Source organism: Denticeps clupeoides, chromosome 2, assembly GCF_900700375.1.
Source record: "Denticeps clupeoides chromosome 2, fDenClu1.1, whole genome shotgun sequence".
Lineage (NCBI taxonomy): Eukaryota > Metazoa > Chordata > Actinopteri > Clupeiformes > Denticipitidae > Denticeps > Denticeps clupeoides.
The window spans coordinates 6,794,193-6,821,769 of NC_041708.1; the positions used below are offsets into that span (position 1 = coordinate 6,794,193).

General features: G+C 41.8%; 1 protein-coding gene across 10 annotated transcripts in view; it reads left to right on the forward strand.

Moving 5' to 3' along the window:
- The window catches only part of cacna1g (calcium channel, voltage-dependent, T type, alpha 1G subunit), a 190,841-nt gene that overhangs the window by 88,829 nt on the left and 74,435 nt on the right, over positions 1-27,577 (forward strand). For all 10 annotated transcript variants that reach the window (XR_003747853.1, XM_028968135.1, XM_028968152.1 and 7 more), the window contains exons 5-10: positions 11,204-11,301; positions 17,784-17,943; positions 20,080-20,371; positions 21,661-21,753; positions 22,330-23,206; positions 24,105-24,424. Coding sequence is in view for 9 of the 10 variants with exons in the window: in XM_028968135.1 (XP_028823968.1) it covers positions 11,204-11,301; positions 17,784-17,943; positions 20,080-20,371; positions 21,661-21,753; positions 22,330-23,206; positions 24,105-24,424 (1,840 nt within the window). In the remaining variant the exon portion in view is untranslated. The remainder of the gene's footprint in view (positions 1-11,203; positions 11,302-17,783; positions 17,944-20,079; positions 20,372-21,660; positions 21,754-22,329; positions 23,207-24,104; positions 24,425-27,577) is intronic.

Below are 27,577 nucleotides of genomic sequence, written 5' to 3' on the forward strand. Positions count from 1 at the left end.
TTTACTTTTTTAAAAGAATCTTGCGTTTTTATTTGATGAAAGGGAGAAGCATTCATCTGATACTGTTTACCTGACTAACAATACTTATCATAACAAGAGTCATTTTAAGTCATATTCCTTGATATTCTGAATAGGTCGGTATTATATCTCGTAACATTTAAAGCAAAACAACATATATAACTGTTAGAATGGAATAGGTATGAAAGCCTTCTTAAAGTAGACTTTACATAGTATTAGCATAGACAATTAATTATCATTGCTTGCATGATCTCTCCATCAATATATATATATATATATATATATATATATATATATATATATATATATATATATATATATATATATATATATATATATATATATATATTGATGGTGAGATCATGAAAGCAATGATAATGTCTGCAATGATAACGTCTTAAGGTCTGAAGGACGCGTAGATATGGATAATCTTAGATTGCAACGCCTTCACATGACCTTCTTCTTTATTCTCTTCATGTACATGAATAGAGCCATTGTGCCCCTCATGTCTCTCCATCCCGCTGATGCTGGCCCACTGTGAAGGTCAACGGCATGTAAACAATTGATCACTTTGATAGTGATCTGATTCGCCAGAGGCGGGACACCATGCTTTCGATGGTGTGGTCCTCTTCTGCTACATGAATCAGCGATCTCTTATCACACTTCACTGGTGGCTTTGTGGGACTCGACACTATCTGTGTAACGCTCTGGCCAGGGTCCTGCTCGCACCAGGTGTTTGTCCTCCAGAGGAGCCGGGAGAGAGGAACACGGCTGCCGTCGGCGGTTAATGCGCGTTCTGAATTTACGGCATATGTCATGGTGCATCATAAAACTTGGCTCGTTGATAACCGAGCAGAACGTAGCGCAGCAAGGACACGGTTTACACACACATGAAACACACTAATGCACTCCGCCTACCCCACAGAGCAACGTTTGTAGGTTATCTGGGTAATTTAGGAGAAAGCCTCCAGATTGGCCTGTAGGAATCCTATGGATGGATTATTATAACCCACGTTTAACCCTTTCTGTCCATTTTCCACTTTTAACCTTAAATACCTGAAAACGTGACTTTGCTCTGCCTTTTTTGTAACATTCAGATTTTGCCTGCAAGCAAGGCATATTAGTTTAAGGTTTTGCATGGAACACCCCCAGTGACCTCAGCATATGGGCCATTTGGACAAATACATGAAGGCTATTTGTCCAGGTGTGTGTACACAAGATAAACTTAGGGGACAGGTTGGCCTGTATTTGAGTTTATTGTGTATTGTCTGGAGCCTTATTGGAAGATTATATTGCAACATCAGTTCGCTGCATTGCTTTTTGTAAATTTTACTGGGAAAAGTTGGAAAATGGACCCTGCTGCACACAATAAATATTGATTTGCTGATGATAATTATGTCTGTCTTAGTAAGGGCAGAAAAGTAGCATGATTCTGTTTGGGGTTTGAAGCTTAAAATACAACTGGGATTGAAAGGTATGGGGCCCATAGAGAGAGTTCCCATATTATTTCCCATATTAACCTAAGATATACCAGCATTACATTTTTTTATTGTCTACAACCAGAAGTGTTTTCACCTGAAAAAGAGATGCAGCCAGGCCCAACAGGCACATTGTGGACTGGCTGTAAAAATCCTTCACTATCCGTCTCCATCTTCATGTTTTTTTCTTAGTTTGGGTCCCACATACAGGACTATACAAAACACAGTTGTGTTAATTGTGTTACTTTGTTTTAATGTGTTAAGTTTTTATAAATCTATCTAACAAGTATGTGTGTATGTGTGTGTGTGTTTCCCCACATTTGCAGTGGATCCATTCAGAGACTGTAGTAACCAAGGTAACAAGCAGACTAGTATACATCAAATATATTGGCAGCTAAGTGTCTGGAATGTATATTGCCATTCCATTGAGGTTCTCCTTAGAAGGGCTTTTTCACATTTTCAGCCATTCAGCATATTGCTTCAGTCATTTTCATCTTTTCCATTCAAGTCAATTATATTGATTGTTTTTAGTGCATAAGAGCAATTGTTGGGAGCCCTCATCCTGTGGACCTGTTAGTGCCCTCACACCAGGTGCTCATGACTCTAGTAAGCACAACGTTTGGCGATGTGAGGACAGCACAGTTCCTTGTTTCTCTGTCTCCAGAGAAACTATTACACTATTACGTCTATAAATCAACATTTTCATTGTTAAACTTTGTAATGAGTGATTTAATTGTAATGTATGTATGAAACTTGTTCCCTAAGGGTGATGGGCTAAAAGCAGAGGACACATTTCATTTTGTCACCGTGTGCTGTGTATCACAATGACAGTAACTTCACTTTTAAAACAGGGCACAGACCATTACAACAAATGCAATACATAAGTGTCAAAATTGACAATGATTTAACCAGATACCAATTGAACATTTATAATGTGAGTAGGCATAATGGTGTTTTAACTGCCTTTTATTTAAGGAACTGTAATAAAAAACAGGGGTTATTTTTTGTAGAATTTCTGTGGTGTTTCATATGAAGTCATAATAGTAATGATACTTAATGAAATTGCATTGCAAGTTGCCCACTAAACTGTTAAGGTGAGGCCTGTTAAATCAGCCTCACCTAAGTTGAGTCTGTGCTTTTTGCTTTCTGTTTTTAGGGAAATGCCACCAAGTAAAATGGAAACACAGCACGGCCACTGAGACCGTGCCCATTAGGTTGCCCTCACTGTCATGTCTGTAACTAAGGGCATGTGTTCTGCTTTTAAAAAAGATAATAGCACAGCAGTCCACACCCACTGGGCATACACCCTCTGTGTATGAGCACATGGTTTCAGATAGAGTTTTAGAGTCAGAGTTCTCAGAGAATATTTTGCTACGAGCAGCTCATCTTCTGCCCGATAATGTGTTGATATCACTTTCTAATTAGATTCACACACACAGAAACTTGCATTCACTAGCTGTGCTTGAAGCTCCACCCCTTCCTCTCTACGTAGCCACCTGTTTTAGATTTATGCCTCGTCCTCGTCCTCGTTGTCCAACAGCCCAAGACCAGCTGTGATGGAGCTGTATTGGAATAACAGGGGGGGCTCCCTCTTACAGTGAGACAAAGGAGAGGATACCCTCCTACATACAGAAATGTGGAACTCATTTCCCCAAAATCAAGAAATCAAGCTCACAAAGGAAAGAATGTAGAGCAATGGATCTCCTTTCCAAAGAAAACCTGTTGTTTTGATGACATTGAAGCTACTATGCATTTTTGTAGGCCCATTTATCATTAAAAAGTGAATTTTGCATTTAATTAAATATGAACAGAGACACGAATAGGAAAGAGGATTAGATGGGGAATGATGGGAAGATGATCTAGACATTTAAAATAAAGTACGCTGCAGATGCATGTTTGACCATCTCGGCTGCCACGTGTCTCCGTATGAAAATAACGTTAATTCACAAGCAAAAAAATCTTATCTCAATCGGCCCCAAAACCCATTTACTGTCTGTCTCCACCTTTATGTAGGGAATTCTCTCTGGCTAGGAGGAATCTTGCATACATGTCATAGAGCAAGCCCAAACAGGAGGTAAACATTGCATCAACATTAATTACTTAATATTTATGGATTAACATTAAGCCTAGATGATAGCTGGTAGCTTAGGCTGATGAAAACATTTGAAGGACGACCATCTTTTTTTTCGCCATGGTCATGGCTATACAAGTGTAGTTGTACTCTGTCAGCTTAATGGGCATCACCCAAGTCAAAGGATCTGTCAATTACCCACTGTCCATCATGTGACAGCTGCCATGAAGAGTCTCAGTGGGACCTGTCATTCATTCCTCCAGGCTGGCTATATACAGGCTATGGGCTGTGTTGGGCCCATTAGGCTCATCCTGTGGACCTGTTAGTGCCCTCACACCAGGTGTTCATCTGGATTCATAAAACCCAGTCTAGTTGCTCAGCATGGATGGTTCGAGAGGTGCACTGAGGCCTAGGCTTAAATGTGACAGATAATGCAAAGCATCCATTTACAGTTGCAGTAGTGAATTTTATCTGACTGATAGCCCGGTTTGATGGCCAATAGGCAGTTTTGAAATCTTAGAAACTGAGCTAATGGGTCTATGCTCAATACAATGTTGATGACCTCAAACATGCTCTTTCCAATGTGAAAATTAGGATTTAAATATTTGCCACACCTCATGGAAGGTTCTCTGAATTCAGTTGAGTTAGGTATTCATTTCATGGCAATATCTTCAAAAGCAAAATAGCTTTTGCAAAGCAAATAGCTGGATGATTCAGAGTTAGATAGTTAGAGATGGTCAGAAGGCTTCCACACATTGATCAGTGTGTGTTGGTCTGAGAACTGATGATTCATTGGCTGTTAATGAGTCATGTAGATCATTTAAAGTGACTGCTTAAAAGATTGATTATGCTCTAATTGACTTATTGACTTAATTGACTAATTTCACATTATACCAACTCCTCTCATTAATTCAGGAATTTCATATACTCTAATACTTGGTATAATTTGGCTAGTAACAGAATGACAATGCTACAATGTGTATTTGTCATGAAACATTCCTGTCCTATTGTGGTTCAAACTAGTTTCTGACAGAAGGTATCTTCACATGATGCAGTCACCAAAGGCGTTCCAAAGAGCATCCTCAAGGGCAGTAAGCCTGTGAGGGACAGCCTGTCAGGAGCACCTCATGATGGCCAATAACTATTAGCTCACAAAGCACGTTATTACCTCAAAGAAAAATCCGTCCCTTCGAAGGGCGTCCCTTCTGTTTGTTTATTTCCTCTGCAGCTGTCATAAATTTGCCTTGCCAGGTCTCTCTTTTCAAATTAGAAATAAATGGGAGATGCTCAAGGGATGAGACACCTCTGATAAAGTAACGGAAGAAAAGAAGGTTAGTAATGTATTTTTCATTTGTTCACACAGAGACAGAATCAACATGTTTTGGTGTAAAAGATGGTCTTCTTTCAGGTAACTTTCTAATTAGCACCCTAGTAAATTGACATTATAGATCCAAAATAGAAAATAGAAAATTGAATGAAGAAGATTTGTCAGAGAGAAGCCCTTTTGGAAAACTGAACAACATGCCTGAGAAATTATTGCTGCATTAATGCACGGTCAAAAGCCAGACACCATACTGAAATGGTTATTGAGTCATTATGGATATTTTGCCGTGATTAATTATGTTTGTATAGCTTACCTAGCTAAAGAAATAAAAGCACAATGTAAAACTGCATTGTGACTCTATAATTGTTTAGACTGAATGACTAAATGATGATATTCGTGTTAATGGCAAATACACACTAAATAGATGTTCCAGGACACCTTTTGCTTCAGTGAAAGAGCTTAACTGAGAAAGAGCCAATAACTACTTAAATTGTACAAAGTAAGGATTTCATTGGGCTCCCCTCACCGTGATTTGTGAGATCTTCTCAGCAGAGGGCTCCAGCCTGCAGCCATTGTGATTGCTCAGCAGATTTAGAGATTGGGTGAAACTGGGAGCACTTTTTATTTCCTCGCTTATTCCCCTTCCTCCACTGGGAAGCTGAGAACAGGAAGTGGAAGTCTCTCAGAAGCGCGCTTCATTAACCTGCCAGGTGGTGGAAGATACAGAGCCATGATTGAACCGCGTCCAGGGCTAATGCTTTGAAGACCCCAAGGAAGATGGGAGGGAGGAAGAGAAATTGATAGAGAAAGTAAGAAAGAAAGAAAGAAAGAGAAGAGACTGACAGATATTGAACCAGTTTATTATCTTAGTGCCTTAGAACATTGCATTTCTGTGTGTTAACTCAAGTGACATTTCACTTGTCTGTAGTTTTGAAAAACCTACTCCTTCATGGGTATTTTTATTTTGTAGGACAAAAGTTAAGAAACAAAACTATGAAATTTCACATGAGGTTATGTAGTAAATAAAATATGTAAACAATGGTCAATGTAAATCACTGGAATTACAGCTTTTCACACTCTTGGCCTTATGGTTTGAGGTTTTCTGGCTGATTTTCCTTCAGTCATGTTAATAGTCACATCATGAAGCTGGATATGATGATGATAATAATGTGCAGTGTAGTCACGATGGTAAAGAGAGGCAAAAAATCAGATTAATCAAAAATGCTGTTTTCATAGTTTCCATAGCCTTCATCGAGTAGGCATGTTGAGAATTTTGAGAATGACCCATTACCATTCCTTATGCCAGCTGTATTAGAATGAATTAAACATGGTCCTAAAAAGACCACACCCAAACATTAGCTACTATGGTGGCAAATAGTACTTTTTTCTAATTACCTAGTAGAACAGGTGCTTGGTCCCGTTCATTGCTTCCCTAATTTTGTTCGCTGTCTTCCTCTGGTTGCATATCAGGGATTGTCAGTGCTTGTGGGACAGTCTGCCATCTTCCACCAGCACCTCTGCCACACATGAGCTGGTGCATAATGAGGGTGCAAACAAAAAAAGTTTTCTGGTTTTTGTCTGTCCCGTAGCTCCCAGACACCCCACCCCTGCAGTCACTTTTGCCGTCTCGTGACATGACATGGTCCTTGTGCCATGTTCTGTTTCTCCTTCTTCATGACATTTTTAGCATTCGGAGTCACTGCTGTGTCCTCTTCAACCAACAGCTGCTTCCCATCCTGCCTAATCAAGCTCTGCTCCAAAGATTTCAGCAGCTTCAAAGGCCAAATAGCCAAATAAGATGAGCCTTGTGTTTTTGCCCCGTGAACATTTTCTGGTCTGTTTTCATGGTTGAGCCCAAAACATCTCAATTGCAGCAACAACAACAGGCTTAATTGTGATGATCAATCAATGTTAGAGAGAAGCCCTTTTGGAAAACTCACCAACATGTCTGAGAAATTATTGCTGCATTAATGCACGGTCAAAAGCCAGACACCATACTGAAATGGTTATTGAGTCATTACGGATATTTTGCCGTGATTAATTATGTTTGGTGGGAGAACAACACAAAAATGTTTAATCACCAATGCCACATGTATCGAAAATCAGCACGAAAAGCACAAGAGACAGAAATGTCACACATTAATTCAGGGCCGGTGTGTCAAGTTACGGCGAGACATCAGAAAACCCTTGCTAGAAGTGTTCTGAGGGAACGTAGGAGCTCCATGGCCCATACATTGCTGGTGGGATAAAATGTATTGTTTACAATGCAGGGTTGTGATTGGATGTGTTGCATTCGCTTGTCCGCCAGTCACAACTCTTTACTAAAGGTGTTGATCGTTTATTTGGCTTGGCAGCAGACAGGATCTTGAGGTCATTTTAACAGAGATCTCTTTTGATCTCTAACAGTGATTTCGTCTTCATTTAAGGACAGGAACAGAAGACATGTAAACAGAACAATGAGGAGATAGGATCTTGTGTTGCCAGAATCTTTCTCTGTTTTGTGTAATTCGGAAGAAATTGTTTGCTGATTATAGGTATTGAGGAAACAACATGTAAATACATATCATATAGTTTTGCAACTTTTTTGCTGAAACAAATCAGAAATCTGGCAACACTGATTCAGTGTGTGATGTATTAGCAAGCACAGATTTAAGTCATCCAGAATAAGGAAGTAGTCAATGTGAGAGCTGTTGATCGTCACCGGTGAACAAGCCTCACGCTCCCTGTCTATGATAAACAAATAGGGCCCTAAACATGTGTTTTAGAAACTGCCCCTGAGTCTAAACAACTACAGATGGGGAAATTACATTAAACAGCATATAATTAATGCTGTTTTAATATTCGCCTAATTATGGTGTTAAGTTGGGTTATTAGTTGTCTGCATAGCGGCCAAAATAGGTGTTTCACTCACATCTTGCACAAATACAATATTTACTTATTTATTTATTTTGCTTACAAAGCCCCTCTTACTCAACCATGATGCAACATAAACCAATCGCACAGGCTGGCTGTCAGAATGCGGCGTTAATCCAATGGTGGATTTGCAGCACTGAGGACGACCCTGTAATTATGATGTCTCAAAACCCTTTCATTTCCAGCCATTTCGCACCAACAATCTAATGCCAGATTAGTCATGTCTTTAACCTTTGGACAACTATCTCATAACCAATGTCTGCAGGGTGTGTAGCAGCTCTCAGCTTGAGACAGTGCACATTTTAAAAAATGTGTAAATGTGTGTGTGTGTGTGTGTGTGTGTGCATGTGTGTGGTGTTTGCCTCATTATGGTACTATGAATATGCTGCATACTAACAGCAGTTTGCATGGTGGGTTGCAGCTTGCCCTTTAACAATTCATATACTTTCACACTGAGTGAAGAAGTATGGGATGCATTGTGTGCAGTGTCCTTTTTCATTTGTCTGTGTTGTGTCTTCTCTTTAATGTTTAATGATTTGCAGTCACGCTTGATTGATAACTGCTTTTGGGAGCTTAACTCAAAGCTGTTGACAACAGATGAAAAAAAAGAGGTGCTGACATAGTAGCCTACTGGTAAAGCCATTGGAAGGAGGGAATTCCTCTCACGTGCTGCCGTCCAAGTCTCACATGTGCACAGCAGCTGTGTGTGTGCGTGTGTGTGTGTGTGTGTGTGTGTGTGTGTGTGTGTACACATGTTTGTTTGTGAATGTTTCTGCCAATCGTCTTAAAACTGTGCTAGCTGCACGTGTGCTGCATGCAGTGGATTCTGATTGCAGTGGAGTGGATTTTGCAACTTGAGGCAGAGGGATCTCTTTATGATGCTGGCAACGGTATAAAAAAGGAAGCCTCACTAGTAGAGCTGGGCGACATGGTAAAAAGAAAAAAAATGATCGCGATTTACTTTTCCATTTTTAACAAAAACATTTTCTGGATCGATTTTCATCATGATTTTTCTGATATTGCCAGACTGAAACACAAAGACACAATTGTTATTAACATACAAAGCGGTGAACCTAGGCACATAATGCTGCATACGTTGCTTCCATATCCAGGCTGTATACAGCAGTCCAGACATTCCAAGCTGCAGTCTGAGGTGAAACATAATTTTTCAAAATTTCATTTTTGGGGCACTCTTCCACTGCCATGATGCTCCACAGAACTAATAACAGTTATCAGTTTTTAAAGTCAAAGTTATTGTTAACAAAGTTATAACTTTGGTCAGTGCATCTATAATACACATTACATGCAGCGATAAATGTACTGGCAAAGCGTCCCCTCTCCCCCCGCTGCCTTTCAGCATCAGACAGAGATCATAATCAAGTTCAAACCTTTAAAACACTTGCACTGTTAATTTAGATTTCATTTTATTTCATTTATCTTGTTTAATTCTCGGTGAATCACTTTAAGCGCCAACACATTTCCAGTAAGTCACCTTTCTTGTAGAATAGTGCTTCTAATAAAGAACTTTAAAGAACTTATCAGTTTGATATTTAATAATTTACAATTGAATATTGCCTATATGCATGGCGACTTAAAAAGATGAAAAAGTGAACCTGTAAAACTGCGTTGTTAAATGCGATGCGTCGAACATTTGATGCACCGAAAATGTTGTGGTGCCGGGGAGCAATGTAGACTGTGACGGTGCTTGTCTCAGTGGACTTCCACAGGATATGGCAACAGGCCATCAAGCCCCTCAATATCAGTGTGACTCAAGTAGAGGGTGAGCAGCAAATACCTGGGTGTTCACATCTTGGAGAACCTGAACACATCCGAACACATCCAGGTTCAGACTAAAATGGCAGAAAAAAAACGCCAAAAACCACCACACCAAACACATCACACCAAACCTTACTTCATGGTTTGGAACCAGCTGTGTCCTGGAACGCAAACTCTACCGAGGGTGATCCGCGCTGCAGGTCACCTCTTCCATCTCTGCAGGCCACTTACATCAAGATGCAGGACTCGAGCCGTCAAGGCTGTTAAGGACAAAACACACACCAACAACAGTCTGTTCCAGCACCTGAAATCGGGCAAAAGAATCAGGAGCATCATGACCAGGACTGAGAGAGGATGCTGAAAGAGGACATGCTATTAGTAATCATGTGACAGATAAAAATCTTGAATCTAATATCAGTATGTCTCTGTGGACATATTTCTATTGACATTTTGTTGGTGTTTCCAAATGAATAAATCTATAGAGTTATATAACTACCTTTTCCCTTTAGGTTTCTTCATCAGATATGTTTTCTAATTGTCCAAACCACTGCATGAACAGTGGTTTACGATAAACTAAGATAAGAGGAGAAGAGAGAGAGAAGTGAGGCTGTACTTTGAACAACTCGCAGATTTCTGGAGGACTCTCTCCTGCCCTTGAACCCTGGCGCTGAGGATTTCAAAACTGTGAAGCAGACTGCTGGGACTCCATGGATACTCTCGCTGAGTGGAAGAAGACCAGCAGCTACCAGAACCTGATCTCTTATGGGAGACCCATCACAGTCTGACATCGGACCGGTCGATTGGGGCGGTCTGGTTGCTTCCCGATCGAACCTAGAAGATCACCTGTGTCAGGGGGACACAATGAACCAGGGCTGCTTAACGGCATGAACTTTGCTCTACTTTCATTGTCTAGTTAACTGTGTATTTAACTGTCATTTGTCTTTTTCTTTTTTATTCCATGTAATGTATTTAGTCATTTGTGGCATCTGGCATTATTGATCTTTCTGTCATGGTGGATCTGCATTTGGAGATATTATAAATTGGAACATCCGTTATGTAACAAATTTCAACAAATGGGGTGGTCGTGGCCTCTGAACTACAAGAGCACAAAATCACTTGGTCTGATAAATGCCATAAATGTAAATGCAACAAGTAGTGAAGTGCATTTTAGCTATGTTGGCTGTATTCTTCAGGAGGAACTAACTACCCACTCATCCATTTGTAATTGTGTGTAATTATTTAGAAGACCTTTTATAAACAAAGTTTCAAAAGACAGAAGCCCATAGGCACCATTGACATTTTATCAATCTTGTCAATAGGTCACCCACCCAACATTCGTTTTTCTCTGATGAGTGAACAAGTGACATTGCTGAGCATGTCCCAGACACTTCATCTCATGTAGAACCAGGAAAACAAGATCAAGTCTGAAGTAGCACGTGCCTCAAGATGCACAACCTCTGATGAAGTATTCTAATAAACCTAGCGTGTTGCACTTCAGATGCGTTTTATGATTTTTAATATTGCTGCTCAATCCAACACAGGTATCCTAAGAAGATGCACGAGCTTTTTTAGTTTGTGATACCCAGCAAGGCTAACTGCGCTCGTGTTTGTCGTCTCTGTCAGGATGCTGGAGTACTCGCTCAACCTTCAGAACGTCAGCTTCTCCGCCGTGCGCACTGTGCGAGTCCTGCGGCCGCTGAGAGCCATCAATCGAGTGCCCAGTGAGTACCAAGTACCTTCAACCACACACACACACACACACAAACCACACCCGAGGACGCGAGTCTGGGTCACTGTGAAGCATCAATGAGCACACCAGTCCACACCACAGGCTTCTGAAGGTCTGAACCCGTCTGAAAACCAGACATTTGTCTGTTTCCACGTTGTGTGACTTTATATGGAAAAGCGTGTTTGCAAATGCAGACATTGTACCAGGTCGCAGGCTCCATAGTCGGGGGAGGGCGAACATTTCATAAGCCCCTCCACGTCGTTTAAAGGACATTTTAATCAGCGTCCGTGCCAAGGAGGTGCCTGTTCCTGCAGTCGCTAGCTCAAATTTCACAAGCCCAGTTAACGTTGCCCTGATGTCTCTTCTTGTCGGCCGGGTTATAAAAATGGGTTCTGAAAGTGAATTCAGTCCAGCACGAATTCCCTCCGTATAGATTAGGTTTCTCGTAAAACGTAAAGCACTGCCGCTCAAAGCTGTCACTCACTTTTCACTTCAGCTTTATTGATCTGAGGTGTGTACAAACACACACAAATATATATTCACAGAAGCGCTCAAAACAACAAAATCCATCATTTTCTTAGTTTATGGTGTCAGCGTCATTAACACTGTCAGCATTCAGAAGGCCAGGCTGGAAAAGGCCGCCTCCATTCGTCATTCAGGAGCCGCTGGGGCTAATTAGCGGCCTAATGGCGGCGTTAATGTGGAAATGGCTTTTTAGCTGGTACCTTACCTCTTGCGAGGTGCCACGACGGGAACAGGATCTGCTGATTATTGTTGTTGTTTTAATTTTATGATATAATAACAAAAAAAAAATCCTTTTTGTAGATGTGCGTGACTTTTAATCATGATTCTCACTCTGAAGTGAAGTGACTACAACATTAGCATTTGCAGCGTTAGGGTAGCGGGCAAGGAAGCGGCCCCGTAATCAGAAGGTTGCAGGTTCGAATCCCGAGCCGCCAAGGTGCCACTGTTGTGTCACCGTGTGCTGTGCTGCAGTGTTTCAGAATGACAATCACTTCACTCTCAAACACTCTCATTAGCAGTCCTCATTTTTCCTCATTCTTTTGTCATTAACACTCACCATGACTTTTTCTACAGGTGCTTTATAGCAATATTTTTCTCATCTGACATATCTTGTCGTACCTTTTTTCACTACCCAGCCACTCTTAATTTGAACATGAAGCCGCTGTCTGAAAACGACAAACACATTTCGCTGCCGATGGGAAATGCTCGCAGCCTCCAAAGGGGAGTGTGTCCTCGACCCCGGCCTCTTTCGTCATGGTCAGTGAGACCATATGTGTATATTTGAAGGACAGACGTCTGTTAAAAGCTGTGTCCACTCGCGTGCTGGTTCCAGTTTAGCCAGCAGTAACTTGATAATTGGAGCGGCTACTGCACACGCTTGGGTGGAGAAAGAGAAAAGGTGCTGACTAATGTGTCTGAGACGTGAAGTAATTAGCACGCAGGATGGTGGAGAGAGGACTAGGTCATTAAAGAAGAAATTCAATATAACATGCCATTTAGAATGTGTGATGTTTTAGTTTGAAATGTATTAGTATTGGTACTATTTACAGACAACTATTGGACAAAGGCAGTTCCGGTGTAAAGCAAACTACTGCAGACTCAACGATAAAAAATTATACACACGCACACACAGAGAAGAGGTTCATGTTTGCTGTCAGGCCACAAGTTAGGACACACCTTTTCATTCAATGTGTTTTCAATATTTTCATGACCATTTACATTGGTAGATTCTCACTGAAGGCATCAAACACAATGAACACACATGGAGTTATGTACTTAACAAAAAATGGAGACCTGGCCTCCACAGTCACCGGACCTGAACCCAATCGAGATGGTTTGGGGTGAGCTAGACCGCAGAGTGAAGCCAAAGGGGCCAACAAGTGCTAAACACCTCTGGGAACTCCTTCAAGACTGTTGGAAAACCATTTCAGGTGACAACCTCTTGAAGCTCATCGAGAGAATGCCAAGAGTGTGCAAAGCAGTAATCAGAGCAAAGAAACTAGAATATAAAACATGTTTTCAGTTATTTCACCTTTTTTTGTTAAGTACATAACTCCACATGTGTTCATTCATAGTTGCCTTCAGTGAGAATCTACCAACGTTAATGGTCATGAAAATAAAGAAAACACATTGAATGAGAAGATGTGTCCAGGGTGGTAGTAGCCTAGTGGGTAACACACTCGCCTATGAACCAGAAGACCCAGGTTCAAATCCCACCTACTACCATTGTGTCCCTGAGCAAGACACTTAACCCTGACTGTCCCTGTAACTACTAATTGTAAGTCGCTCTGGATAAGGGCGTCTGATAAATGCTGTAAATGTAAATGAAATGTCCAAACTTTTGACCTGTACTGTACTTCAACTGAGTCTCTCAGGAAGTTACATGGTTGGGTGGTAGTAGCCTAGTGGATAACACACCAGCCTATGAACCAGAAGACCGCAAAGTCAAAGGTTTAAACCCCATTGTTATCGTTACGTCCCTTGAGACACCCTTTAACTCTGAGTGTCTCCAGGGGGACTGTAAATTGCTCAGGATAAGGGCATCAGCTAAATGCCGTAAATGTAAATAGTGGACACATTATTGTTCAATAAGGGACTATATAAAGAAAGTGATAGAACGTTAAGTGATTGTCATTGTGAAACACTGCAGCACAGCACATGGTGACACAATGAAATGTGTCCTCTGCTTTTAACCATCACCCTTGGTGAGCAGTGGGCAGCCATGACAGGTGCCCGGGGAGCAGTGTGTAGGGACCGTGCTTAGCTCAGTGGCACCTCAGTGGCACCTTGGTTGCTCAGGAATCGAACCTGCAACCTTCTGATTACGGGGTCGCCTCCTTAACTACTAGGCCACGACAAATGATAATAAAAAACTATACTGTTTAATAAACACTGTTGATATCTAGATATCTGCTAGAAGAACATATTAATGACATCCTATGAGTAAAAGTTATCAGATGGAGAGCAATATTGAATTTCACTGCAAATAGAATGTCAATTTTTAAATAATAAAATTGACAACAAACCATTTAGATAAATAAATTTTTAATCAATACTTGATATTGGTATTTTGTTACCTAAAAAAATTGGTTGCATATTAGATGAGCAGCTTCACTACACTGGTCTATATTGGTTGCTCAGTACTCTACATAACTGTGTGAATCAATAAGTGATTACTGCGCATGACCTCGGAAATATCCGTCCGTCCTTAATGAGTTTTGCCGCCGGAGAAAAAGCGTTGTCGGGCTGTGCCCTTTACAACTTTATTGAATTAGTATTAGGAAGCATTGCACCTTGATCAATATGGTTTATTAGGTAACCTCTAGAAAATGTTCCCCCGCCCTCTCCGATGATCACAGGAAGCGGAGTGCAGCTCTGTGAAATTAATTTCTGGCCTCTTCGCTAGAGTAGATTATTAGTTGCTTTATTAAGCTTCTGAACATCAATCAAATCCCTGTAATATTAAGTGCACCCGGAAAGTATTCACAGCCCATCATATATATATATATATATATATATATATGTGTGTGTGTGTGTGTGTGTGTGTGTGTGTGTGTGTGTGTGTGTGTGTGTATATATATGTATATATATATTTTCACATTTTGTTATGTTACAGCTTTATTTAGTCAAATGTGTTAAAAATAAAATACTGAGAAAGCACGTGTACATAAGTATTCCACCCTTTGCCATGAAGCTCGAAATTGGGCTCAGGTGCCTCTTGTTTCCCCTGATCATTCTTGAGATGGTTCTGCAGCTTAATTGGAGTTCAGTTGTGGAAAAAAGCGCTGCTCATCACCAGGCCAATGCCATTTCTACAGTGAAGCATGGTGATGGCAGCATCATGCTGTGCAGAAGTTTTTCAGCTGCAGGAACTAGGAGACCTGATGAGGCTAGAGGGAAAGATGACTGCAGCAATGTACAGAGACATCCCAGATGAAAACTTGCTCCAGAGCGCTCTTGAAATGGGGAAGTCTGGGGAAATCTTTCATCTTTCAGCAGGAGAACAGCCCTAAAAACACAGCTAAGATATCAAAGAAGTGGCTTTGTGAATGTGCCCGGAGGGTCCGGGGAATGTGCTTGAGTGGCACAGGCAGAGCCCAGACTTGAATCCGATTGACCATCTCTGGAGAGATCTTAAAATGGCTGGAGCTTGAGAGATGCTGCAAAGAGGATAACTGGCCAAGGATAGGTGTGCCAAGCTTATAGCATCATATTCAAAAAGACTTAAGGCTGTAATTGTCCATTGACAAAGTATTGAGAAAAGGCTGTGAATACTTATGTACATGTGTTTTCTCTTTTTTTCTTTGCTAAAACCTTAAGTAAACTATATATATATACTGTATATTGTCTATTGTCTTTCAATTTAAATATCCACAATAAATATCTGTAATTTCTTTGAATGAAAAAAGTGCAATGCTTTCTAAAACTGCAATGCTATAAAAAACACATGCATTTTTGTGTAAATTTGTGCTCATATTGCATCATATTATTGTGATGTAGTAAACAAACAAAAAAAGGAGTTTTGTTTGGAAAAGCTGGATTTCTTCAAAAGGGCTGTTGGTGGAATGGTGGAGGGCTGAATGTTGTAGACTCTGAGGTACAAAAATTCCCAGGGGCAAATTCCCCTCTGGATTTTCACAAGGGACTTGATCTCCTTTCCCAAAAAAAGGGGCGGTATTTTAAGACCCACCTTTGGGAAATACACTGTTCTCTGAAGTGTCTTTTTTCCCCTCAAGTTTGATGCAATAATCACATGTCTGCAAAGAGAGAATTTTACGGGAAAAATAATTTTCTGAAAAAAATTACCCTTCATGTACATTGCATGATGCTAAACCGCACAGGAAGTTGCTGGAAGTCACCTCTCCAAAACTCCAGCATCTCTCACATAATGCTGACAGTGCCAGTGCTTATCTCACGAAGATTTATCAAAAAAAAAAAACGAGGGTGCAAAAGGGTGGGAAGAAAAAAACAGATTTGATCTGCATGTAAGCAGATGGCTTTATACTGAAGCAATTACCAAGCAGGCATGTATTTGGATGGTCTGCCATGTTTGGGTATCATAGGAGCCTGGAGATTCATAGGGGAAAAAAAAAGCATATTTCCATTTATGCAAATACACATCGACTGATTTAACGCTGTTGGTCCAAATATAATACACAAGTAGAAAATATGCAACAAAAATAAATGCATCCATAAAATGTTTATGAAAATGTAGTTCATATCATGATATTATTTATTACAAAGATAGTCAACAAATTAATATTTAATCTGCACTAATTCATTTAATTAAGTCACTCTGTCATATCTGAAGATAAAATGGCAGCTTTACATCTACGTCAGCTTTTCAGAAATTAACCAGGAGACATTAACGGCACGGGTGCTTCATTAGCATATAAGCATATTAGAGTCATATATTGTCCTTTTATTGCTGCACATGGACCAAAAGGTCAAGGAGAACATGAGGATGTGCAAGGAGAGCCTTATTCTGTCTAAGTGTCCTGTGTTCTCGGCCTTCTTTGCTGAGCTCAGTAAAAGTGTTTAATTTGTAGTTGCTCACGACAGCGAATAAATACAATCAGCTTCAGTGTGCAAAAACCACGTTATCTGTTTGCTGTTTTTTTGGAATGCTGTTCATTCAAGTTTGGAGTATTTCTATTAGCAATTCTAATTTTATAATAAGCTATAGTGGAAAAATTAAGCTCAAACATGTTAAATCATTTATGAACAAAACCCCTCTGCAAAGCCATTTCAATACTTTTGTGAATTTGGAAAGCTTCGTTTAGACGGCATGCTCTAAAACCACAGTTGCATTTAGTAATAAAATTACATAGTAGAGTATAAAAAAGGTGGCATGAAATGGGCCTTATTCTGAAGAGACCTGTGACTACACAGTGTAGAGGTTTGTCTGTGTGAGGAAATGTAGCTGCTCTGTAAACCCACGCAGCAGACAGGCGTTTTATCTCGGGCGACGGATCCTTCATTGTCATTCGTTTTTCTTTTGGCTGCTGATAATGCCCTCCCCCCCCCCACCCCCACCCCTCTCCCCCAGTTTTTCTTATCTGTCGCTCCCTCTCCTTTTCCAAATGTGCAAATTGCAGCTTGCTGCGGTTGTCAGAGGGAGAGCCGTGACTGGCCGGGATTACCCGGCTGCACCAATTACTTGTAAAAAATGATGGATATTTTCCTGTTATTTAACAGTCACCTTTTATTTATAATTTTTTTTTTATTATACAGTGGTGTCCACCCACGTGATGGGATTTGCGCCAGTTCGCACCAGCATTTTATCCCAGTTCCATTTATGAGCATGTTTCACTTCAGTTGGTATCATAAAATCTTTGGGTCGCATGGGAATGTGTGTTGGGGACAGTAACCATGTGTGTGTGTGTGTGTGTATATATATAAACACACTCTTAAAAAAAAAAAAAAAACACTTGTCCCTTTGCTCTGCAGGCATGCGGATCCTGGTCACGCTGCTACTTGACACCCTACCCATGCTGGGCAACGTGCTGCTGCTCTGCTTCTTCGTCTTCTTCATCTTCGGCATCGTGGGTGTGCAGCTGTGGGCCGGGCTCCTGCGCAACCGCTGCTTCCTGCCTGAAAACTTCAGCAAGTAAGGACGCCGCAGTGTGTAAACTGCTCTCAAGAAGCAGCTTGGCCCAGCTTGACGATTGCGTAATGTGAAGTCTGTCCTAAACTGCTAAATAGCTTTAAAGATTTTTTTTTTCTTTTTGCTCGGAGGGCTGGAGGGCATTCGGGAAAACCCCCCGATTTGTCCCGGAGGGTAATTGAAGCTACTTGGGCAGCTAATTTGCTGCATCACTTTCGCTGTGAGCTGAATTTGTGTTGACCAATTATCCCTCAACGGATCCACACACCATTAGAGCCGGGCCCGCGTAGAGCCAGCTCTGGGCTGAAGGCTGTTAATGCTGATCCCTCTGTACACTGACTGTTGTGTAAATGAGGGTTAGCTGCATTCGAGATGTTGGCTGTAAACCTAAGCAAATAGCTGCAGAGAGACGATTCTCTACGTGATGCATGGGACATTTTGATAAAACAAGTTACTTTATCCCCATAACTAATGGTCAGAACTATGAACAAGTGTGACATGTATGTAGTACTTGTTTAATTCAATGCAAAGTTGACAAAAGCCATACAAGCAGGTTGAAAACTTGCCATGTGATGCACAGGACACAGAGAGACAGTCTCACTATGAACTTCCACAATAAAATTCTGTGAATTCTATAAGTACTAAGACAAAACAATTACACCATTTCTTTCAGTCTATAATGGGTGTCAAAATGTGCAACACTTCAATAAAATAATGCAATTCCGATATATGCAACTAAACTGACCATGAGTGCAAAACCTTCAGATTTTAAATACATAAAAATTAAATGATTTTCCACATTACCTGAATATCCATCCAGTGGCACCTTGCCGGTTTGGGATTTGAACCCACAGCCTTTCGATTACGGGTCCACCTCCTTACCCGTTAGGCCTGATGTTGCAATTGCAAACATTAATTTCCAATTTTGGCCAATCACTGCAACCTTTATACAAACGTGACCTATAAGTGTAGACTCTCATGACCACTACCTGCTGTCACTATCACCATTTTGCATTTTCCTATTTTCCTTCACTTGTCAGAAAAAAATGTAGCCAATAGAAAGTGAAGTGATTGTCACGTGTGATAACCAGCAGCACAGCACACAGTGAAATTTGTCCTCTGCATTTATCCCATCACCCTAAGTGAGCAGTGGGCAGCCATGACAGGCACCCGGGGAGCAGTGTGTGGGGACGGTGCTTTGCTCAGTGGCACCTTGGCAGATCGGGAGTCGATCCAGCAACCTTCTGATTACGGGGCCACTTCCTTAACCGATGGGCCACCACTGGCCACCACTGCCCCAAAACTTTTTGTTGAAATAGCTTTTCATTTATATATCAATTTTAAAGTCTATTTAAACTGAACAGAAATGTACACATATTTACATTTACCAGCAAAAATTACTTCTAAAGCTAATGCTGTTTTATTACAAATTCACTGGAATTTTTACCACAAAATCAGATGTTTTAAGCTGCAACAATCTTGTGAAACCCTGGAGGCACTGAATAACATTAATGTTAAAGTTTGAACATACAAGACTCAACTTTAAACAGACATTACGCCTAATTGGAAGCTAAATAAAGAACTTAAAGAGAAAAAAAAAAACAATTCCTTCAGGCTAAATTCCTTCAAATGAATACCAACTGGTTTGTGAATCTGCATAGTTAATTTTTCTTTGCCAGAAATTGCCTTTAATTTTTTTAAATCTGAACTGAAGGCTTAAAAAGTAAAAAAAAAAAAAGTTTTAAAATTGGTGTCTAAAACAGCTTATGTTTCAGGTTTAAAACGTCAATGTGTATTTAATGCTTGTTCCATTTACAGCATAAGTGAATTGTTCCAGAATGTTCTTTTATTTGTTTTTACATTTGATTGATAATGAGAAAATGCTTTAATAATTTTTTTCAATATATTTATCTTTTTAAGACCCATAAAAAAAACTGTTAAGGGGCTGGTTTTAGTCAATGAAACAGCCCCAAAATGTCTAAAAAAAAAAGTGTGTCTATTCTGGTTATGCATTTTATGGTGGAATTGTCACTGTAGCATTTATTATAGGGATATGAGCATTTTTTGTCTTGTATTTATAATCATTTTCCTGTGTCTGTTCGTGTCTGGCCAATTTTTCCTGTGCTTTCTCATTTGCAGACCTTTGACCCTGGAGCTGCACAACTACTATCACACCGAGAACGACGACGAGAACCCGTTCATCTGCTCCCAGCCGCGGGAGAATGGCATGCGCCTCTGCAGCTCGCTGCCCAAGCTGCACGAGGAAGGCTTGCAGTGTAAGATGGACATGAGCGCCTACAACGCCACTGACAACACCACCTGCGTCAACTGGAACCAGTACTACACCAACTGCTCAGCGGGCGAAGTCAACCCCTTCAAGGGGGCCATCAACTTTGACAACATTGGCTATGCCTGGATTGCAATATTTCAGGTGCTTGAACATTTATGCACAAATAACTAAATGTGATGTAAAAACAACTGAACTCTACAGAAAGTGAAGTGATTGTGAAACACTGCAGCACAGCACACGGTGCACACAATGAAATGTGTCCACTGATTTTAACCCATTTTAACCCTTGGTAAGCAGTGGGCAGCCATGACAGGCGCCCGGAGAGCAGAGCGTGGCACCTCAGTGGCACCTTGGCAGATCGGGATTCGAATCATCAAAATTCTGATTACGGGGTCTGTAGATTAGTGTAGATTAATAGTGTAGTAGTGTCCTCAATACCTAATCGAATTTGGAGCATCCGGTTATAAATTTATAGTTGAAATTGACATTTGTGAAAGGGGTGAAGTTTCAGACACACACACACATACATATACATACATATACCTATATATATCCTGAAATGCTAGGGGGTTTTGTGTGTGTGTGTGTGTATATATATATAATGCCAATATTTTCATGATTTTAAAACTGAATTTTAAATCTTTCAGATTTAAACACATTTGTTTTTGCTGTGCTAAGCTTTAAAAAGAGTATAGGGAATTCTATCCAAGCGTTAAAGGGCTGAATGTAGCTTCCTCTTCAGGCACAGCACCTTCCAAGATTATCTATGCTCATTCCAATGTTTCATGTCAGAATGGATTGATAACATTTTAATTGACGGCTCGCACAGTGTGTTGTCCTGAATCTCATTTGAAATTCAATTATGAGAACAGCCCCCAAATGAGTGGCAGCCTTTTTTTTTTTTTTTGCAAACAGAAATCATCTATCAAATATTTAGGAGCTGCCAAATAATGAATGCAGGGTAGGGTAGAAGACATAATCTTTCTTTTGTGAGCTGCCAATACGATGCAGTCTCCAGTTGATGCCTAATTCAACGGCACCCCCCACCACCACCACCAAAATGAATTAGCTGTCTGCCAGCATTTCATCCCTCTATCACGTCCTGTAATGGTCTGTAAATTGCGGTAGGAACTTTGCCTCATTCGTCTCAGGAGTGACAGATGAGCTGGCAACACTGGGATCCTTTCCACTTCCTGAACGACGTCGGGAATGACTTCTGATGTTGCCGGATTCGCAGGGCAAAGCCTTGCGAAGGTCCAGAACTGACAGTCCGTAACATCTGGGGGCGTGTTGGCTAAATTCAGCAGATTGTCTTCTGACAAAGTGCTCTGAGATTAGCGTTTTAATAATTGAAACTTAATCTACTTGAAGGCATTCTGATCCTGACACTGTCCCTGCCCCCTTTCCCCTGTTTCCCTCTTTCACTAAAGGTCATTACACTGGAGGGATGGGTGGACATCATGTATTTTGTGATGGACTCACACTCCTTCTACAACTTCATCTACTTCATCCTGCTAATCATCGTAAGTAGCGACGACCCAAAGCTCGGCACGTGCCGCTCTGACTCTCGACTTCGCCTCAAGTTGACATTTCACAGCACGAGCTGCACAAATGAGCTCTTCAGTCTTAAGACTCTCTGTATTCTCAGTCACATTCTGGCCCTCGGCACGCAACAAACACATTCACCTGTAATAACGACTAGCAGCGAGAAACACAACGGAATAACCAAGCTCGGCAATGAATATATAATGGCGCAAATGGCAGAATATGCGCAGCGCATGAAGAAGCTGTGAGGAGGGTCGGAAGTCCTGAAATAGGCGAGCGAGCAGATAATATGTTGCTAAACATGGAAAATATTCAGCTGTTGTTACCAATGACACCGGCTATTATCCATATCTATATCTGTACCGACCCTCTCTGCAATTTTATTTTTACTGGAGCAATACCCTGGTTTTTAAATGATCAGTATCAATGTGAATACTGCTTTCTCCATTATGTCTCAGGATTGAAATATACATCCAAATTTTTGAATATAAATTCTGAAATTGTATTCATTAGTTTACATTTTTGCGCACTTACTATAATGTCCATCTTTCCAGGTTGGTTCTTTCTTCATGATCAACCTTTGCCTGGTCGTGATCGCCACGCAGTTCTCCGAGACCAAGCAGCGGGAGAGTCAGCTGATGAAAGAGCAGCGTGTCCGTTTCCTGTCCAACGCCAGCACTCTGGCCAGCTTCTCCGAGCCGGGCAGCTGCTACGAGGAGCTGCTGAAGTACCTGGTCCACGTGGTGCGGAAGGCCGGCCGACAGGTGGCCCACCTTGCCAGGTGTGCCGCCAGACGTGCCGGTTTCCAGGTCCGGGCCTCGCCGGTCCTGGAGCCGTCCTCCGGGATGACGGCCTCGCAGAAACGCCGGCACCAGAAGCAGAACAACAGACGAGGCTCCATGCACCCGTTCATGTTTCACCACCATCACCATCACCACGACCACCTGGGAAACGGCAGCATCGTCCGAACCAGCAGCGGCGGCCCGGATGCCGGAGGCAGAGATACCGAACCGGCCAGGGGAGGAGGGGGCGCATCCGGCTCTCACGTCGGCTCCACCGGACGACTGCCTGCCGTCTCTCCCACCAGCGGCTTAGACCCGGTTCTGCTGCCCCCGTCACCTGCTGCCGTAGGCCCGAGCGGAGCGGAATCCGTCCACAGTGTCTTCCACGTGGACCATCTGGAGCTGCTGCGCCAGGCCCCCGCCTCTTCCATGCCGCTGCAGGCCTACAAGAGGAACTCTGTGCCCTTTGCAGGGCCCGTGCACAAGAACTACCCAACGCTGCAGAACTCCTTCGCCCTGGAACAGTTCAGGCAGATGTCTCTGTGCGAGTCGACCAGCGGAGTCGGGGGCAGCGTGCTGACCAACCTCAACATCCCGCCACTCCCCATGTACACCTCTCAGTGTCTGCCCGAGGGAGAGAACCCGCCAGGTAGAAGAGTTTTGTGGCACCATTCATTTACATTTACATTTACAGCATTTATCAGACGCCCTTATCCAGAGCGACTTACAACCAGTAGTTACAGGGACAGTCCCCCCCTGGAGAAACTTAGGGTTAAGTGTCTTGCTCAGGGACACAATGGTAGTAAGTGGGGTTTGAACCTGGGTCTTCTGGTTCATACGCGAGTGTGTTACCAACTAGGCTACTACTACCTCCCATTCTCTTCTGATAATTCGATTCAATATCTCAAAGCATCACAATTAAAAAACATTTAATTTTCATTATTTACTGTGACTTATACCGATGTTGGTTGTTGCTGTGTTTTCCCGCTGTATCTTTTTTGTTTGTTTAAGCAGGTACCAAAGCAGATTGTCAGTGTTTGTTCTCTATCCTCCTCCTTTTTTTGTCTCCCACCTCTATATGCTCCTCTTCCTCCCCAATTTCTCTTTCTCTCTCCATTTTCTCTGTCCCCCGGTCTGCAAGTCAAAATAGGAAAAACAAAAATATTATTATAATAAAAAAAAGAGAGAGATGAGAGTAAATCCTACTCAGAGTGGCACTCTTATTACTTTTTAACTAGAACTTTAATGCAGACACAAGAAATTCACCAAGCAACGTCATAATGATATTTAACCTATTATGTTCTGCTCTACATCAATGCAGAATCGTCCACATCGAGATTATGAGATTCATCTCAACACCCCCAGTGTAAAGTCTGTGTAAAATCATTGCTGTCACACATTTGATCCACATTTAATTCACATTTAATTTCAAATTAAAAATAAACATGGATAAGCATCAGGTGAAGGTTTTCAAGGATTTAGGTCAACTGCATGTCAAGAAATGCAACCAAACTGATAATGTCATATTGTTAATTTTAATATTTCAGCCAAGGTCCCCAGCAAGTTGCGCTCTACCAACTGCAGCAGCACCAATCTGGACGCTGGCTTGACCTTTGACCCGGAGAACTGCCCATACTGTATGAGATCCAACGAATTGCTGGGAGCCGAGGGCTATGAGGTGGCCGACCTGGACAGCGAGGTGGGGCACGAGTTTACACTAGGTGCTCGGGCTGCGAAGGTGGTGCACTTCTGGAGGCTGGTGTGCGACACATTCCGCAAGATCGTCGACAGCAAATACTTCGGCCGCGGCATCATGATCGCCATCCTCATCAACACCCTCAGCATGGGTATTGAGTACCATGAACAGGTGAGCCCCCACCTCATCAAACATTACATTAGTTCCTTTAATTCATATTTATTTAAGCTACAGCATACAAAATTAACCAAGTTATGAACTCATTCACTCACCCACTTGACATGACCACTTAATCCTACAAAGAGTGGTTGATGGAGCCCATCCCAGGGCACACGGGGCGCAGGGTGGTGACTTTCCCAGGGTGTGGCGTCAGATCACCGCAGGGCGCACATGCACATGCACACACACCATTCACTCACACTCTCACACCTACTGACCAATCCAACTAGTGAACATGCCTTTGAAAACCTACAAAACCACAATGACAGCAAACAAACTCCTAACACACAAGGTCCGAGCCAGGATTCAAATCCACTAACGTCTAAGTTAACTTAACTATGTTAACAATACAATTAAACACACACATTCTGTACATTTACTGAAACATTTATTTCTAATACTAATCAATTAATGGACTGGGGTTGCCTTGCAAAATAAAGTGGCTTCCAGGTAATACAGCTGCTCTGGAGCCACGTGTGTGTGCATATTGAGTATATTGAGCATTTCCTAATGGCTATGAACATTCTGTAATACAGCTGAATTGCAATTAGAACTAAGCTTGCATGATTAAAAGAAGTATTTGAATGTAATATATGATTTTGTTACAGATTGAAGTTAACACTAAGAATATAGCATAATGCACTCATGTTAAAAGAATATGACATGGCGAGGCAGTAGATCTGGAAGGATGGCTGGACATGGCGAGGAAGAAGGACGCGCACGCACGACGTCACGAAACGGGTTTATTATATGTCGAACAGGGTTAGTAACAAGTAAGAATGACGAACAGGGCAAATGTATACAATCAAACACAGGTGAAACAATCAGGGAACATAATGGCACAGGACGGACATGAAACTCCGGACCCCAACCTCAGACCCAGAGCTGCCCCTGCCGGGAATTATATATTGTGCTCTGCCTTATCGTACTGTGTTTTTCTGTTCGTGTCATCATATTTTGCCAATCAAGTTGGGGGGAGGGGTGTAATGGAATAAATATGCCATTACCACAGAGACCTGTTTTTAGAGCATCAGCTGTTATCCATTAAGCACAGCTTTTAGCTTGTAAACACAATGTCAAAATTAGATTACCATACAAATTCCTAAATGAAATCCCTGCTGTTTCCAGACAGCATTCATAACTGACCAGCTATTCTGTTTTTTTTTTTGTTTTTTTTTTTGTTTTTTTGGCATAATCGTGTGGCACGAAACGCCCCCAAAGACACTTCAAATTCCATTTAATCCCCGGGCCAGCACCTCTTCCACGTGGTGTCAGTTTGATGGAGGTGGCTGGTCGATCCCTTACTTGTTTAATGGGCCATGGTATTGGCAGGAGATGAGGAAGAATCAGTGTGTGAGAAGTTGTGTGTGAGAGTTTGTTGCAGCTCGATGCGCTCCCATTTTTGACTCCCTCAGTTTTTGAGGTGGTGTATGCGTAACTTTTGAGAGAGCATTTTATCTTCTTGACCATATAAAAAGTAATGTAACTTGCATAGAGATGGGTAGGAGACTCAAAATTAAGAAATGATGTAAGTGATGCTATGTAGTAAACAACAAAATTATTTTTTGAAGTTCAGACTTTTGGCTCCTCTCATCTAGCTTATGTTGAAGGGTGAAAGAGTGTTTCCTTGAAGAGATTAATTAAATTGGGGGTGGTAGTAGCCTAGTGGGTAACACATTTGCTTATGAACCAAAAACCATTGAGTTCCTGAGCAAGACACGTAACCCTGAGTGTCTCCAGGCTGACTGTCCCTGGAACTACTGATTGTAAGTTGGTCTGGATAAGGGCGTCTGATAAATGCTCTAAAAGTAAATAAGTCTCCATAGAGTAGGTGTGTCCAAACTTTTGACGCATTGAAATTATTGTTAAAAACCTTCCTAGGGTTATGTACTGGCACTGAACCCTCAGCAGCAACCCTCCACCCCCAAATCGCTGATGGATATGAGACTAGTGGAGCCAACCATTGTCTTATAGTTAGTGAGGTATATTTTACCCCAGAGGACAAGATTTGCAGCCAAACATGCTTTTAAACGGGTTGATCTTTTGTAATTGGCTCGTGGTATGATGCACAGTTCCTATCAGCGATCTGCCTGCCTGTAATCCCATTCCCTATCGCTCGTTTCCAGAATCCGGACATTGCTGACTCTTCACGCATCTTGTGCTTGTGTTGTTTTGCTGCAGCGGGGTGGACTGTGGGGCTGTGTGCGTGTGTGTGTATGTGTGTGTGTGTGAGGTAATTAGGACCATGTTGGTGAGAGAGTCATGGTGGCGTGAGTGTGCGAAGGCTGAAATCGATGGGCGAGAGCCGCTGACACACATCTGAGAGCGATTCGGCTGTGTATTTACTGTGCTGCGCGCTCACATGCATCGCCGGACCCAAACACACACACACACACACACACCACCCCCTGATGTTCAAGGCAGACACGCACCGAGTTCGTGCCCCCTTGGTATTGTGTAACGGTGGGTTTTCCACATGGTTTTGGCAAAAAAAAAAAAAAAAATTCTATATATATTTGTGTGTTATTGTTTTTAGATGTCTTCATTTCATCAGAACTTTTTGTCTCAGAAATTAATATGTTGCTACCATTATGTTCATCAGAGCGAAACGTTTTCTTTTTAACTGGCAACACCCGGCAATGTAGCAACACACCAGAAACAGTCAACAAGCAGATCATAGCAACATAACAGATCATAAAAAAAGGAGAGAAATGAACATGAACACACTTGTGCAATATTGTCCAGGTCACACAGAGTGTAGCAAGTTTGAAGAAGTGTGTTCCGAGGTGGGATCTTGACGTTACCACAAGGTGAGAAGTTCCAGAGGCGATGGCTGTGGCGCTAAGGGCACGGATGGGTGTGGAAATTTAGATTTACATTACGTTTATCAGACGACTTTATTCAGAATCACTTACAATCAGTAGTTACTGGGACAGTCCACCTAGAGACACTCGGGGTTAAGTGATGGGGGCAGTGGTGGCCTAGCGGTTGAGGAAGCGGCCCCGTAATCAGAAGGTTGCCGGTTCGAATCCTGATCCACCAAGGTGTCACTGAGGTGCCACTGAGCAAAGCACCGTCCCCACACACTGCTCCCCGGGCGCCTGT